The sequence below is a fragment of the Schistocerca nitens genome, chromosome 1, assembly GCF_023898315.1.
Source record: "Schistocerca nitens isolate TAMUIC-IGC-003100 chromosome 1, iqSchNite1.1, whole genome shotgun sequence".
Taxonomy (NCBI): domain Eukaryota; kingdom Metazoa; phylum Arthropoda; class Insecta; order Orthoptera; family Acrididae; genus Schistocerca; species Schistocerca nitens.
Window position 1 is genome coordinate 478,568,636 of NC_064614.1, and position 15,728 is coordinate 478,584,363.

The window sequence follows — 15,728 nt, forward strand, 5'->3', positions numbered from 1 at the left end:
TGCCGGTTCTATAATTTTCTCAGTAGTGTTCCTCAAAAAGAATGTTGCTTTCCCTCCAGGGATGCCCATTTGAGTTACTTGTGTGTTGTCTGAACCTACCAGTAACAAATCTAGCAGCACACCTGTCAATTGCTTTGATGTCTTCCTTTAATCCGACCTGGTGCAGATCCCAAATTCTTGAGCAGTACTCAAGAATAGGTCGCCCCAACATTTTCTTTCATTTCATATTACTTAGCAACATAAAGCCCAAATAATTAAATGAGATGACTGTGTATGAAATAGGACACTAGTAATGCTATATCTGAACATCACGGGTTTGTTTTTCCTAATCATCCACTTTACCTGACATATTTCTACATTTAGAGGTAGCTGTCTAAGTTGTTCTCTATCAACATATAGTCATTAACCTTTGACAACTGCCCATACACCACAGCATCATCACCTGTCCACCACATTATTTTTGTGTGTAGAAAGTAGCAGCAGTCCTATCACACTTCCCTGACGACATCCTTGTTCCTCAGGGATACTCGCCATCAAGAACAACATATTAGCTTCTATCACCTAAGATGTCTTTGTGCCCCTCACCTACCTGGCAACCTATTCTGTAGCCTCATACCCTCATTAACAGTCTGCAGAAGGGTACAATGTCAAATGCTTTTCAGAAATCTAGAAATATGCAATCAGCCTGTCGCCCTTCATCCATAGTTCACATTATATCTTGCGAGAAAAAGGCAAACTAAGTTTCACACAAATGATAATTTCTAAAACCATACTGATTTGTGGACGTAAGATTTTCAGCTTGCTTCACAAACCAAAAATCTGAATCCTCCCCGCACTTCCCCCCCCCCCCCCTCAAGCATTTGTTCTCTGAATTACACAGATGAGAGATGCTCTTGCAATATACACAGATGAGAGCTGCCCTTGCTATACATTCCTCAATCACACACACACACACACACACACACACACACACACACACACCTCCACCAACTTGTCAATAATACACTCTCATCTGCTATTGAAAAATACAATACATTGCATTTGTAAACAACAATCCACTTCAATGTCGTGATTTCAAAATTTCCATGCACATATAATAACTATTTATATAAGTGGTTACACGGACAATTATCATCAAATAATTATTGTTAATATTAATAGTGATCATTGAAACAATTATAAATGGTAAACTGAAAATTAGGTGCAATTAAAAAACTTTTCTGTTAAAACTGAAACCACTGGAAAAATTTTGTATTTTCAACTTCATGTTCTTGGCAGGAAAACAGGTTATTATGTCAGATATGTGCTTGTGCAAGTCATAAGTTTGACCTTGTGACGACTGGTCATACTGTGAGAATAATTTATTGAAGGAGTTAAAAAAATGTGGAAGGTTCAAGAAAAATGCTGTAACATTTCATGTAATAGATATAAAACCCAGAAACAAGCAGGAATGTCATACCTTTTAGACTAAAATTGTGCCAACAATAACATAAAGGTGGAATGCATAGGAACCAGAATTTAAGTAAAAGAAAATCATTTTAATAACACCAATTTAAAATTCATGAACATTCTAATTTCTACTTCTTAACAGAAGCTGGCAAAGTTTTGTCTAGTTTATGTGCCTCTTGACGACTCAGCACCTCTACTATTGTTACCTTTACTCTTTAATTTATTTACTTTGCACTAGTACTTTGTAATAACACATTTAGACAATTAATTTTTATAATTTTTTAGGAATTTTCTTATACATATTGAGGCCACTCCAAAAGTTTTTTGGAAGAAATGCAAATTCCATATCTATGTCTCAAAGTATTTTCCTCCAAAATGCGTTCATCTGTGCACTCTCTTAAGTAACTTAGTGAATGCCCCATGAAAAGCTTCCTAGAGAAAATATTCTTAAATGCTTAGTGAGTCAACAATGGCTTCTTGTGACTTAAACCAATGAATATGGATGGTTTCTTTCATTTTCAGCAAGAGGAATAAATAATGTGGGGCCAGATCCGGACTGTTTGTTGGACATTGAAGTATTTGGATTTGAGAGTGCTCGGGGAAACTTTTGCCTTCATATATGTTGTGATTCCACATTGCCGATGAAGGTCTATTTTTATCTGCTTCTCTTGATTTCTTTTGCTAGGTGTAGTAGGAGACATTAGAAGGTACAAATCTTTGGTTACTGTCAAATATTTTTCAAGCATTATTGTGGCAGTCTACCCCTTAATGTATTGATTAAATATTTTCCACTTACTCCCTGTTCTCTTCAGTTTAGTTGAAGTTATGAAGAAGATTCGGATATATGAATGCCATTACACTCTGCAACAAACTGGCACTTTGCATCAATATGCAATAACAAGTGACTTTTAATCATTTTAATGGCAGACAGTTCAACAATAGAGTTCAGGAAAGCCTGTATTGTGTGCTAGGCACTAAATGTTAGGGAAATTTTAGATGGAACTTTATTGTCTAATTATTTCATTCATGTTTCAGAATGTAAAATTATCTTCATTAGGTAGAATATTACTGAGTGTCTATACAACAATGTAATGTACATGGTTCTCTGCATATTCATCACCATGTCGCAAATCGAATGGTTGTTGAGCGAATGAACACATATTACAAGTGTGGATAGTACTTTCAGCTGATAAAACTCATTATTACAGAGCAGAAACAGAGTTGATTATGTCATGTGGAGCTTGCAGAGTATCTAACTTAATAATACAAGTAAACATTTCAAAGAACAGTAACAGTGGAAGTAACAACAGGTGTCATGAAGTGAAATAGCAACACACCTATACTCTGTACTGTACTCTCAAAATTTTCTGTTCATGAATTAGATAGTATGGTACTCACTAAGTGAGGAACTAATAGATATGAACACAGACACATGCAAAGTTCAGCAAGTGTCTTCTGGAATCCATTAACATAAAATATTTTTTTTTGTATACTGTACCTTTCACTTCTAAATCATTTCCTTTTTTATGTAATTACAAAATGGTGGAAGTCATGGGTGTGTGATTAAAAGAATCACTAAATGTAATTTCTCAAGCAACCAGTTCACATATAAACACTATAAAATTTTCAAAATTCTGTACATGTAAATGTTGTTTCAACTTAATTGTTACATTACTGATACTTGCAACAATGCTTTAAGATGAATGCTTGTAATACATCATTATTTTCAAAGAGCGACATTCTCAAACTTTTAAGGGTGTTTCTTATATTTGAGAATTTACCTTGTCAATAAAGTGTGTTTTTAGGAAGCAACAAATAATAATATTTTGAAGCCATTGACTGGTAGATCTCCTTCCAAGATGAGCAATAACTAAGATTCAGGGTATGAGGATTATAAGATGTGATGTGATGTCCAAATGTTGTAAATCATTGGTGACACATGATACGAATGTCTAATGATAGTTTGTTGCAAGTGAATCTAAACTTTCTCACATTACACTGTCACAACTAAGCACAAACAAACCATAATTACCATCTTGCTTTTGAATACTGTCCAGAATCTCATGCATTCCTTTTCTTAATGCTTCATTTTCTTCCGTCACAGCCTGCAACTTCTCATGCATTAAATTTGCTTCTTCCTGTGATGATGCAACATTAATCTGTTCCAACAGCATGTCTTTGTGATCTTGGGTGCTCTTGTAACTCAACCTCCGTTTCCCTGGGGAAACAAGTTAAAATTTCATAGGGTTATGGTCGGTGACAGTAGACATCACAGGACTTCTACAGTTCCACAAGACAATCTGTTCCAACATTATCAAATCTCACTTCAAATTTCATTATTGCATTTTAATACTACAAAACTGCACCTGAATTTATCACCAATAAAATAAAATTTCAATGTTTTCATATATGAATTTGTTGAACAATGTGTATTTAATGGGGATAAATTACATAGAGGATTTTCACCATGGACTACTGGGAAAGCCAAGTCTTGCAATATCTTGATGTGACTGCTTCACCACGGCATAATGAAAGGTCTCAGAGTGAAACTTGGAAACTCTGATGATGGCACTTTTACTCCAAATTATATATATTAAAATAATAATAATAATAATAATAATACACAGGCAGCCAATGAACTTTTATTTATAGAATGTATACACTTGTCTTTGTTTTTTGGGTACTCCAAATAAATAAATAGTTATTGAATCTGGTCATCACAACTACAGATATTCAGGCTTCCCCCAGACATTGGTAATTCTAAATGAATCACTGTTCTCTTCCTGCTTTAGTTCACAAACTGTGAAAACAGCATTTTTAATTCTTACATATGTCTTACTTAGAGCTATCAAAACGTATAAAATCTGGGATGGAATAACAACATGTATTGGATAGATTGCCACTCACCACATAGAGGAAGCTTTAAGCATAAATAGTGACATTTATTAGTAGACTGTCAGATATACACTGATGGAAAAAAAGTCATAGCACCAAGAAGGAGTTGTGCAACATAAATGGAAAGATGATGCCTACTCAAATTTCACACTAGATGCATAATAGTGGCACTAGCTGTGCCACTTTGAGGATGCTGTAATGGTTGTGAGCATTAGTTACCTGTAAGATTGGACGTGGCGAGTTGATGACACCAAGAATGCCTTTAAGGCAACAAAGATGCCTTTATCAATACCTCACCGAGTTTGAACAAAGTTGTGTAATAGAGCTATGAGAAGCTACTTGTTCCTTCACCGATATTGTGGAAAGACTTGGCAGGAATGTATCCACTGTAAATAACTGCTGGCAGTGATGGTCATGAGAATGTACGGTTGAATGTAGATCAGGTTCTGGATAGCCACATGGCACTACTGAGAAGAAAGACCATCGTGTTTGGCATAAGGCTCTGGAGCATCATACTGCATTTGCAACAGCAATTGCCACCATAGTGACGCAACAAACTTCTGAAAATCAGTTACTTCAAGGAAAGCTCCGAGTCAGATGCCCTGTAGTGTGTGCATTCCACTGACCCCAAACCAAGGCCATTAGCAACTTCAGTGGTGTCAAGGAAGAGCTCACTGGAGGGCAGAGTGGAGGTCTGTTGTGTTTTCTGATGAAAGCTGGTTCTGCCTTGGTGCCAGCAATGGCTGTGTGTCGGTCAGAAGGAAGCCAGTTAAGAGTCTGCAACCAACCTGTCTGCGTGCTAGATACACTGGACACACACCTGGAGTTATGGTCTGGGGTGTGATTTTGTATCACAGCAGGAGCACTCTAGTGGTTATCCCATGAACACTGATTGTAAATTTGTACAATATTCTGGTGATTTGGCCTGCTGTGGTGTCATTCACGAACAGCATTCCAGGAGGTGTTTTCCAACAGAATAATGTTTGCCCACATAGTGCTGTGGTAGCCCAATATGCTCTACAGGTGTCAACATGTTGCCTTGGCCTGCTCAATCAGCAGATCTGTCTCCAGTCAAGCACATATGGGACATCATTGGACGACAAATTCAGTGTCATCCACAAATCCTGTATTGACCAACCAACTGCAACAGGCATGGAACTCCATCCCACAAACTGACATCTGCCCCCTGCACAACACAATGCATGCATGCTTGCATTCAACATTCTGGCAGTAAAACCAATAATTAATGTACCAGCATTTCACATTTGGAATGGCTTATCTTGCACTACATTAACCTGTGATCTTGTGATATTGATCACTTAAATATGTTGCCTAGACAAATGTATTCTTGAACTCTCACACACAAGGCCATTGTCATCTCCCGATGCTGTGACCCCACTTTTAAATTTTAAATACCCCCCTCTGTCACTTAATGCCTCCTCTGTGTGGTCAATAGCAATGCACTAATTCACATTGTTGTTACTTAGAGCTGTGCAACACAGCTTCTAACGGTTTTTTATTTTTTTCAATTCACTTATATTTCACTTCAGAAAAAGTTTTCTCCTCTTAGGATATTAATATCTCACCCTCCAATCAATTTAATTTGAGGTCCAATTAGCTTCTTGAAAATATGTTTTAACACGTTAACAAATGAGTGGACTTCACTTTCAATAAGTATTGTAACACTTTTCTTAAAACTTGATTTTAATAACTTTGGATGAACTAATTTTCATAATTAATGTACACTACACCCCATTAGCTAGACTCAGAATACCCACATCATACAGTTATGTGAGTGCTAGAGTCAAAGTTTTAATTGCCACTTAAAAAAAAAACTAAGTTACATAGTTAATTGTTTATTTGCAGATAGATGTCTACAATCCTGGTACACTCTGAAATCCATGTGCCGTAGAACCATAGAAAAGCCAAAACATAATGGTGGAACACAGTGATAATGTGAAGTATCATGCAGTAATTCACTTTCCATATTTAAAAGGATATAATTCAGCTGAGTTGGAGAAAGTGTACAACAACAATGCACTATCATATGATATGGTGGTTAGATGGTGTAGATGCTTCTGGTATTATCAAAAAAAGTCTGAATGTCAAAGAAGTAAGTGGCAGACCATCTCTCTGTGAAGAACAAGTGAAAGTCATCGATGAATCAGTTTTCAACATCCTGCATAACATTTTGAACATAAAAAACATAGCTGCTGGGCTCCATGACTACTCACACCCATTCATGCTGGATCGAGGCAGCAGTGAAAATGTTGCAGCTGTGTCAAGACAGTGCACATGGCTTCTTGAGCCACATAATCACCATATACTATCACTATGACCCTGAGACAATAGAGCAAAGCAGGTATTGGAAACATGTGAATTCAATATGCTGACATATCAATAAAAATAATCAATGTTTGAAACTGTAATATAATTAGATATACAGTGGAACTTCAATTTTACATTCCCTGATTTTATGTTTTTCAAGATTCTACATCATAAATTCATAGCCCCTGTGAAAAACCCTTAAGATCAATGCTAAAACTACTGACTTTTGATGTGAGTGAATGAGTCATAAAAGGCAAAAAACAGAGGGTTTGCACCATGGGTCATGATGGTGGAGTTAACGGAATATTTTAGGCCATTGTGGAGAGGGAAGAAGTGAGAGAGGAAATGCTGACACAATTCACGATCGCCATTGCCAACACAACTTGCTATGTTTAGCTTCACCATGCTATTACAATACGACTGCTGCTAAATTGTGGCAGCAATGGAAAAACAGGCAGTCAATTCCAAGAATTCTGGACTGAGCCAATATGTGATGAAGGGGCCCAGGCAACACCTTTTCTTGTGCCACTAATAACTCAGACTCATCTTTTGATGTAATGTATTCAGTAACAAGATCGATCATCAACCTTTTAAATTCCAATGCTGAGTCTCCAAGAATATGTTTGGTCAGAATCAAGGAAACACCTATTTCTGGCTAGTGAGCTCTTATTGGGTGGCGACTAGTTACATCATCCAACAGTGAGTGCAGCCACCACACCACACTAACACACGTATTAAGTGTATAGACATTAGCCTATGAAACACTCAAAATTCCTAAAGTACTGGATTATAAAGTATAAACAGACAAAGAAGCTATAAATCAAAGTTTGTGCAAGAATTTCATTCTTCTCTTCCTAGGTAGCAATTTCACCAACACTCATAATGTCAACTGACATAATCAAATCGCAAAACCATAAACAAACAAGAAATAAATTTCAAAATTTTACAGCATATAATGGATGTATTAGGGGAAAAAATGGGTTTTGCCACTATTAATACTATACGGTATGTAACTGGAAGGACTATCACTTTCTCTAATTATGTACGAGGTAATTAAGCCATTTCCCAACACCCTGCCGCCACAAACTATACCTTAAAACACGTTTTTTTTAGGGTTCTTTTATTTCGATCTCACCCTAGAAAAAAATTTGTACTGTACTGGTTAAATAAACTGAAACTGTGAAAAACAAGGAAAACTGCCGGATTACAACACCTCAGATGTTGCAACATCTTGGATGTTTGTTTTCCACCTGTAGCAAATTCTGTATATAGCATGGTGATGTCATGCTACCGCAGTTGCTTCTAGCATATAGAGTGATAAACAGCTTACTTGACAGCTTGCTCCAAAGTATGGCTGATTTGATCAGTATATAGCAAATGGACTGGCTGTGGCTTCCACTTAGGTTCAATTTATATAGTTATACCTCATACACCCTTCACTACCTGTACACTAATTTTAGTTACAGAAGTTCTGCTCGGAGCCTGTCGAAAGAATCCAGAACGTATTGTGCCTCTATCGACTGCATCCAACTTAGGCTACTCTGTTTGCTACATGCAGCACCACAATTAACAGGACATGTTCAGTCAACAGTTGTGCAGGGACTTGTTCATCTTTGTTGCAATCCTCAATGGTGTTTAATATGTTGTGATTACAGAGGGATTATTATAAATTTAACAGATTGCTGGGACAGAGAAGAATTGAAATCACAGCAGTCTTAACTTTCTTTCATATTCATTGGTATAAATAAGTACCACTAGTGAAGAAAAACTTGTGTGTATTTTTGTGCTTTCGTGAAGCCTGCTTCATTTACACTACAGGCTGAAGACTTTGAACTGCGGACAGCATGCACTGGCAATACTGTAGAATGCTCCACTTTGACTACTCAGCACAATGAATGAGGAAAAGTTTATAAGCATTACTAGAGGTCACTGCAGTTGGGTCACCAGAGTACACTGCACTGCCATTGGCTATGGAAGGAAAACACACACCCTCCAATGCCTTTCATCACACTTTACAGTTTTTGGTTTAATTCACCATGTCCATCAATTTTTGCTTTTTTTCTGGCTGTGCACAAAGGAAAGATCTCTCAAAAACATGTGTTCGCGGAAAATAGCATGAATACCTTATACCCAAATATCAAATTGAATTTTTCTGCCGGCCGCGGTGGTCTCGCGGTTCTAGGCGCGCAGTCCGGAACCATGGGACTGCTACGGTCGCAGGTTCGAATCCTGCCTCGGGCATGGATGTGTGTGATGTCCTTAGGTTAGTTAGGTTTACGTAGTTCTAAGTTCTAGGGGACTGATAACCACAGCAGTTGAGTCCCATAGTGCTCAGAGCCATTTTAGAATTTTTCTATAGGTTTTTATTTGCCATTACACATCGGCGATTTCTTTAAAGAACTGATGAAACTCATTACGCAAATTATTGTATAAACATTGTGTTGTACATTTAATTTCCTTACAAGTTTTAATCACACATGACAATTACTTATGTTTTGGCTCATACCTTAGGGGTTTCACTATTTTCATTGATTCTGTATTTTCCTCAATTTTGAGTTTTTTATGTCTGGACTGCATGAAAATGTAAAACAAGGGCTCCACACATTAAAAATCTACTCACCAAGCAGTAACAAGCTATGGAAATATGTAAGTACCATTTGTGAAGGAAAACTTGTGTATATACATGCTTCTTGCAAAAGCATTGAGTTGAAAGGAAGAGGCATGAAGAAAAAGGACTAGTGAGGTTTAGAAAATGAGAGAGTTATAAGACAGTCACCAAGTACCTTGGGTCAGAGGAGACTTACCAGATGGAATGAGAAGTAAAGAGAGCTAACAGGCACCAACGATCAGTCTTTCCTGCTCAACAAATTTGGTATGTGTCCCCTGACCCAGGGTTCTGAGTGACTTTTCTGTAACTCTCCCATTTCCTAAATTTTTTGAGGCCTTTTCCTTCATCACTCTTCCTTTCCCTCGAACTTTTCTGCCAGAAGAAGGTACCACTGTCTTTGAAAACTTGCATATTTCAATGTATTTTAGTGTATTCTCCTGCCGCCACTTGGTGAGTAGATTTTTTATGCATTCAATATATTATATCTTGAAAAATATGCCGAGTGTTTTTTGGGACTGCTGTGGTGCAGTGCTAACAGATTAAGCTCATAATGGACAAACCATCACAATAGCATACTACTGAAATATGCTGATGAGGTTACGGGTGAATGTCAGGATGAAATATTACAGGAAACTGTATGAGTGGGTATTTTTACTGCACGACAATACACCATCTAATTTTGCACAGGGCACAGGCTGCTTCTACTTGACCCTGACATGGCATCCAGTGACTCCTTCCTCTTTCCTCAGGTTGAAGAAACCCTTGCATGACAATCATTTCCAGAATAGTATTGACAAAGGTCGATAAGTGTTTCTTGTGTTGAACTGTACAACAACAATAAGTGTTTCTTGTTTTGAACAGAGTCATATGTGCATTGTCATCTTACTTTCACATGAAAATTTCCAAGGATATACAATCTAAATGATTTGAGCTCTCAGAGATTAGTACGGAAATATCAAGAGAATAGATCCATGCTTGGTAAGAAAAGATCTATAAATCCAAGTGTTTTAACCAATAATAAACTCGTGTAACCTTGGAAAAGTGCCCAAGAAAACATTGCTACATTTAGCACTTCAGACTGTTGCGTCAGTAACATCCACTTACAGATTCATGCACAAAATCAATCTCAAACCCTACAAAGTAACAGTAGTGCACTGATTGTCCAACTCGATTACTGCTCATACAATGTAGGCTTTCACGGCCAGTATTGTCTTCACTTAAAACTTCCAGGCTGATAGCTGTGGTCGATGTATAAAACTCTCCCCTGATGTTTCATCTCCGACTGCAGGAGACATCCTCCAAGGTACAGCGCTTTACCTCAAAGGATGTCTCCCAAAGTCAGAGATGAAACATCAGGGGAGAGTTGCATACATCGACCATGGCCTATCAACCTGGAAGTTTTAGTGAAGTTAGTTACTGTTGCTAGGCTTCAGTACTGATGACACTAATGTGTACAGAAAAGTATTGTCTCTGAGTGAACGTAGGAGGATTCAGGATAAGCTGGATAGAATTTGTATTTGGTATGATAAATGGCGTCTTGTTCTAAATTTTAATGCAGATGAGAAGGAAAAACAATACTGGAATGTTCAAATACAGTATTAGTGGTGTACTGCTTCACACTGTCACATCAATTCACTATCTAAGAGTATGAAAAGAAACAAGCATGTAAGGTCTGTTGTAGGGAAGGCAGTTGGTTGACTTTGGTTTCTTGAGAGAATTTGAGACAAGTGCACCTCATCTATAACAGAGACCACATACAGAATACTTGCAAGAACCATTCTCAAGTACTACTCCTTGTTTGTGATTCACACCAGGTCAGATTAACCCAAAGTCAAAACAATGTGAAAAAAAAATACAATTTTATTTTTCCACAAAATTAACATTAATTAGCATAATAAGCAATATAAGTTGACACTGGCCAAAAGTAAACACTCAAATGTTTTATTGAGGCAGTTTCACTTTAGAATCTAATTTAAACTTTTCACAGAAATAACCTTTATTATCATAATAACTAACAGATACAAGAAGATACTGGGAAAAAGTAAATTTTTAGTTGCTATAAGGAGGTAGTTTCATGATCGAATCTCTGGAGAGCACAGTTTTCAACCACCTCTCATTTCATACGATATATTTGAATGCAAATTCTCAATTTTCTTAGATGCAATCTCACATCTAAAAATTTCCATGAACTCATAATGTCTAGAAGAAATTGTAGTCCTAAATAACAGGCAGAAATGGGTCTAAAATATAATAAGTTTTGTATGAAAACTAGAAGTTGCCCCAATGACTTTATTTCAAACCGCTTAAAAAGTCATACTTACTTCACTGTCAATGATCCCAATACAGCCACTATAAAAAGAACTGTGTTGCAATCTCCTACAATCACATAGCACATCTTGAAGCCAAATGTTGCTTTGAACATTATAAGTAAATGCTACAATGCACAACATTCAAAGAAGTACCTCAGTGTGTCTCCATATGTCCCTACAATGCATAACATTCAAAGAAGAACCTCAGTGTGTCTCCATATGTCCCTGTCTTGCAATAGCATCGGTGGTTTCACACTAAAGGCACTGATACTTCAAAACAAAATAATTAAAATGGTGGTTTCAGGCAGAAAACACTATTGCTCAAAGGTTTAAAATAAATTATTGAAGTAATTCACAAGTTTTCAGCTAGATTTGCTATCGGAAGATTCAATCAACATGTGAATATTATGGAAATGCTCCATGAACATAAATAGGAATTCTTTTCACAAAACACTATGGAGAATGTTGACAGAACAGGCTACTGCAATACAAAGCACAATGATCCTACTGCCACTAGTACTTATCCTGCGTAAGGATTGCAAAGACAAGATAACAGATAGCAGGGCACATACAGAAGACTATAGGCAGTCATTTTTCTCTCACTACATTTGCAAGTGGAATGGGAAAGGACATAGCTAGCAATGATACAAGGGACACACCATGATGCTCCATATTGTGGCTTGTGGAGTATGTCTATATATATGTTGTTGTTGTGGTCTTCAGTCCTGAGACTGGTTTGATGCAGCTCTCCATGCTACCTATAGATGCAGAATATGATTATTATCCCCTTAGTACAAGGATACTGAAGGCATGCAAGGAATATCCAGGATGATCCCATGCTATCTCAACTAAATAGTTTTAATAATACCAAATCAATTGTAATTATTCTGAGTGATGATAATAAAAGACATTCTTTTCAAGTATGACGTCCACTTCAATAATAAAATGTTGGCATGTTTTCCAAAATAGTATCCTAAAGCAATTAGTTACCTACAATGATAACTCCAAATCTACTGGCTTGGTTGGAAGTGAGCCATACATTCTGTCAAAGGACTGGTTTATTCCAGTCTTCAACAGTGGCAAGCATCATGACTAAGGTACTCATATATATACTAGAAGCACTACTTTTTGGTTTAGGATGACAACAGTGTCATGCATTATAAAATTATGAGACACAATTGCTGGGCAGTACTTTCAGATGGTAAAACATCTGAACTGCCAATAGGCACATACAAAAACGCATAGCATCACCCTACATTTTGGAACTAATAGTTCCTTCCTATGGGAGAAGAGAGGGATATGTTGGGGATATTTAAAAAAGAAGGCCAGATCATTTGTACTCCAAGATGCAAATGACACATCTGTTTTGAGGATGAACTCTTCTATGGAATTGTCAAGCACATATGATTTCAGTTTGCATTTGGCATTGATTTTAGTATTTAATAAACTTGTTACTTTACTGGATAGATAAATGAAGATTATTACAGCTGAAAATCTCACTTCTTTCTGTGCCACTAAGGCTGAGTGAAGGGTAGTTCAGCCATTTCTCCTTTCATTATTATAGTTAAGAAACTTACTATTGTTTTAGAACTGCTATTGACTGAAACTTTATAAAGGAGTAAATGTACTGTGAGTGTGTTACCAGTATGCCCAACAGTTTGATGAGCTGTCCTCAAGAGGCTCTAGAGTGGCTTCACATATTATCCTTATTACATACTTCTATGTAACAAGTATTTTTTTCCTCGATGAGGAGTTACTCTACACTATGATGCCTTAAGATATTAATGACTGAAAATAAAAAAAATTAAGTCAACTTTTTAACATTTTCTTCTCCAAAATCTGGTATTATTTAAAATGCGAAAGTTTCAGAGCTGAAGAAGATATATAACATGTGATACCCTGTTTAGATTCCTATAAACATTTAACATATTGGAATATTCTGTTTTATTTGTTAAGTCACCCTTATGCAATATTGTTAATGCCGTGACAAAATCTTTGCAGTACAAAACTGCATTTATTGTGTTTTATCCAAATTCCCCAAGAGTCCATTTCCAGATAAACACACATTAATTTTCAAGAAAATTATGTTTTCAAATATTGAAGTTTCTCCATTAGACTTGATATTAATACTTACATTATTAGCAGGGATAACTATTTCTTCCTCTTGGATATATTATGGCAAAACATTTTCATATAATAACAACAAGAAGAGACCCAATATTGACTCCTGAGGTACACTTGTAGCAATTATTCCCCATTCTGAATATGATGTTTCATTGTGTCTTAATTTGACACTATGCACCCTTTTAGTTAGCTAAGATGAAAACCAGATCTAAGATACCATAATATTTGAGCTTTTCTGGGAGATTACTGTAAATTCACAAGCAAATGCTTTTGAAAAGTCACATAAAGTACCAGTTGGGAATATTCTGCCATTTAAGTTCTGCATAATTAGGTTCCTTAATTCAAAAATAGCATGTTCTGTGACGAGACCAGTTTTGAAATCCAAACTGAGACCTAGTATCTTGTTTTGAAAGAGGTGTGTTGTGGTCCCGGCATACACAACCTTTTCTGGTACACTCGAGAAAAGGATAGCTAATGAGAATAGGTCAGTAATTACTAATATCTGTCTCACTACCTTCCTTGTATAGGGGTCTGATAATAGCACATTTTAATCTGTCTGGAAATATTCCCTTGGTAGTGATTCATATGATCATTCATTCATTCACACATTTGATTGAGAAAATTGCACGTATGCAAAGAATAGGATGTTAATCATTTACTCACAACATTATCAATACCATGAGTAATTTCACTTTGAGGGAGTTAATTGCATTCTTCATTTTGTTGTTGACAGAGCACATAGTAACTGTGATTTGCCTGCATATAGGTAGAATTGCTTCTTGGAACTATTCTATTGACTGATGACCTCAGCAGTTAAGTCCTATAATGCTCAGAGCCATTTTGAACTATTCTACTGATGTATGAGTCAATCTTCTGAGCTACTTCATGGATGTAATTATTCATTCATTCACACATTGTGACTGACTATGCTGCACATATGTGAAGAATAGGATTTTAGTAATCAATATTGTCAACTCCATGACGAATTTTGGTTTTCAGGGAGTTAATTACATTTTTAATTTTGTTTTTGGCAGGGCAAAGAGTAACAGAGATTTGCCTGTAAGTGGGTGGCATTGCTTCTTGAATGAGTTCCATTGATTTATCCCTTGAACTGTCCAAGTCAATCTATACAGCTATGCAAGGAAGTGTTATTAAAATTTGTTGGCTATCAGACAATTACATTTTAATAATTGGCTGTTTTCCTTAACAACAAAATCCTCAAAGCTATTTTCGAACACAGTCTGTCATAGTCTGTGAGTCATATTTGATAATGACACCACACGACGTTTTTCTTCCTGAAATGGACAAATGTTCATTTATAACCACCAAGTATTCTTTATCAAATCACCATCCATGAAGGGGAGCAAGGACTTTGATAAACAGAATGCAATTTTGTGGCTCACCCATACAGTGCACTAATTGATTTTTCTCTTTCTTCACCCTATTTAGACAGCTTCATTTTAAGTTTTTAGGCCTCGTGTACATTCTCAGGTCCTTTACATTTTCTGTTTCCTTATTCTTTAATGTGGTAAGACATTATTCTTTAATGTGGCAGCAACTACTACAGAGCTTACATGAATGCCACCCAAACTAGGCAGCAAATCAGTCAGTACCTAGTTAACTTGCCTGATGGGTTTGTTCATCCTGGATTTGATCTGATTTGATTCGATTTGATTTTTTATTCGTCCAGTTTTATCATACAGCACAAATTGTACAATTGATATTGGACAGGTGAAAGATAAGTTACAATAATACATAGTATTAGCAAAATAGTAGGCAAATTAAAAATAGGTACCTAGTACAATTCATTTTGTTATGCATTCAGAAATTCTCTGACAGAATAGAAACAGTGCTTTATCAGAAATGCCTTTAGTTTAGCTTTAAATATTGGATGAGTAGCATTTTTTATTTCCTCTGGTATCTTATTGTGTAGTATTACACCAATGTTAATTATGCTCCTCTGATAGGTGGTTGTTCTGTGATATTTTTGATGTATATTTGATTTCTCTCTGGTA

General features: G+C 36.4%; 1 protein-coding gene across 1 annotated transcript in view; it reads right to left on the reverse strand.

The window, feature by feature from the left end:
* Window positions 1-15,728, reverse strand: part of LOC126252096 (centrosomal protein of 290 kDa) — a 187,141-nt gene that overhangs the window by 105,786 nt on the left and 65,627 nt on the right. Inside the window, exon 13 of the mRNA XM_049952959.1 lies at window positions 3,482-3,667. Within this exon, the coding sequence (XP_049808916.1) occupies window positions 3,482-3,667 (186 nt within the window). The remainder of the gene's footprint in view (window positions 1-3,481; window positions 3,668-15,728) is intronic.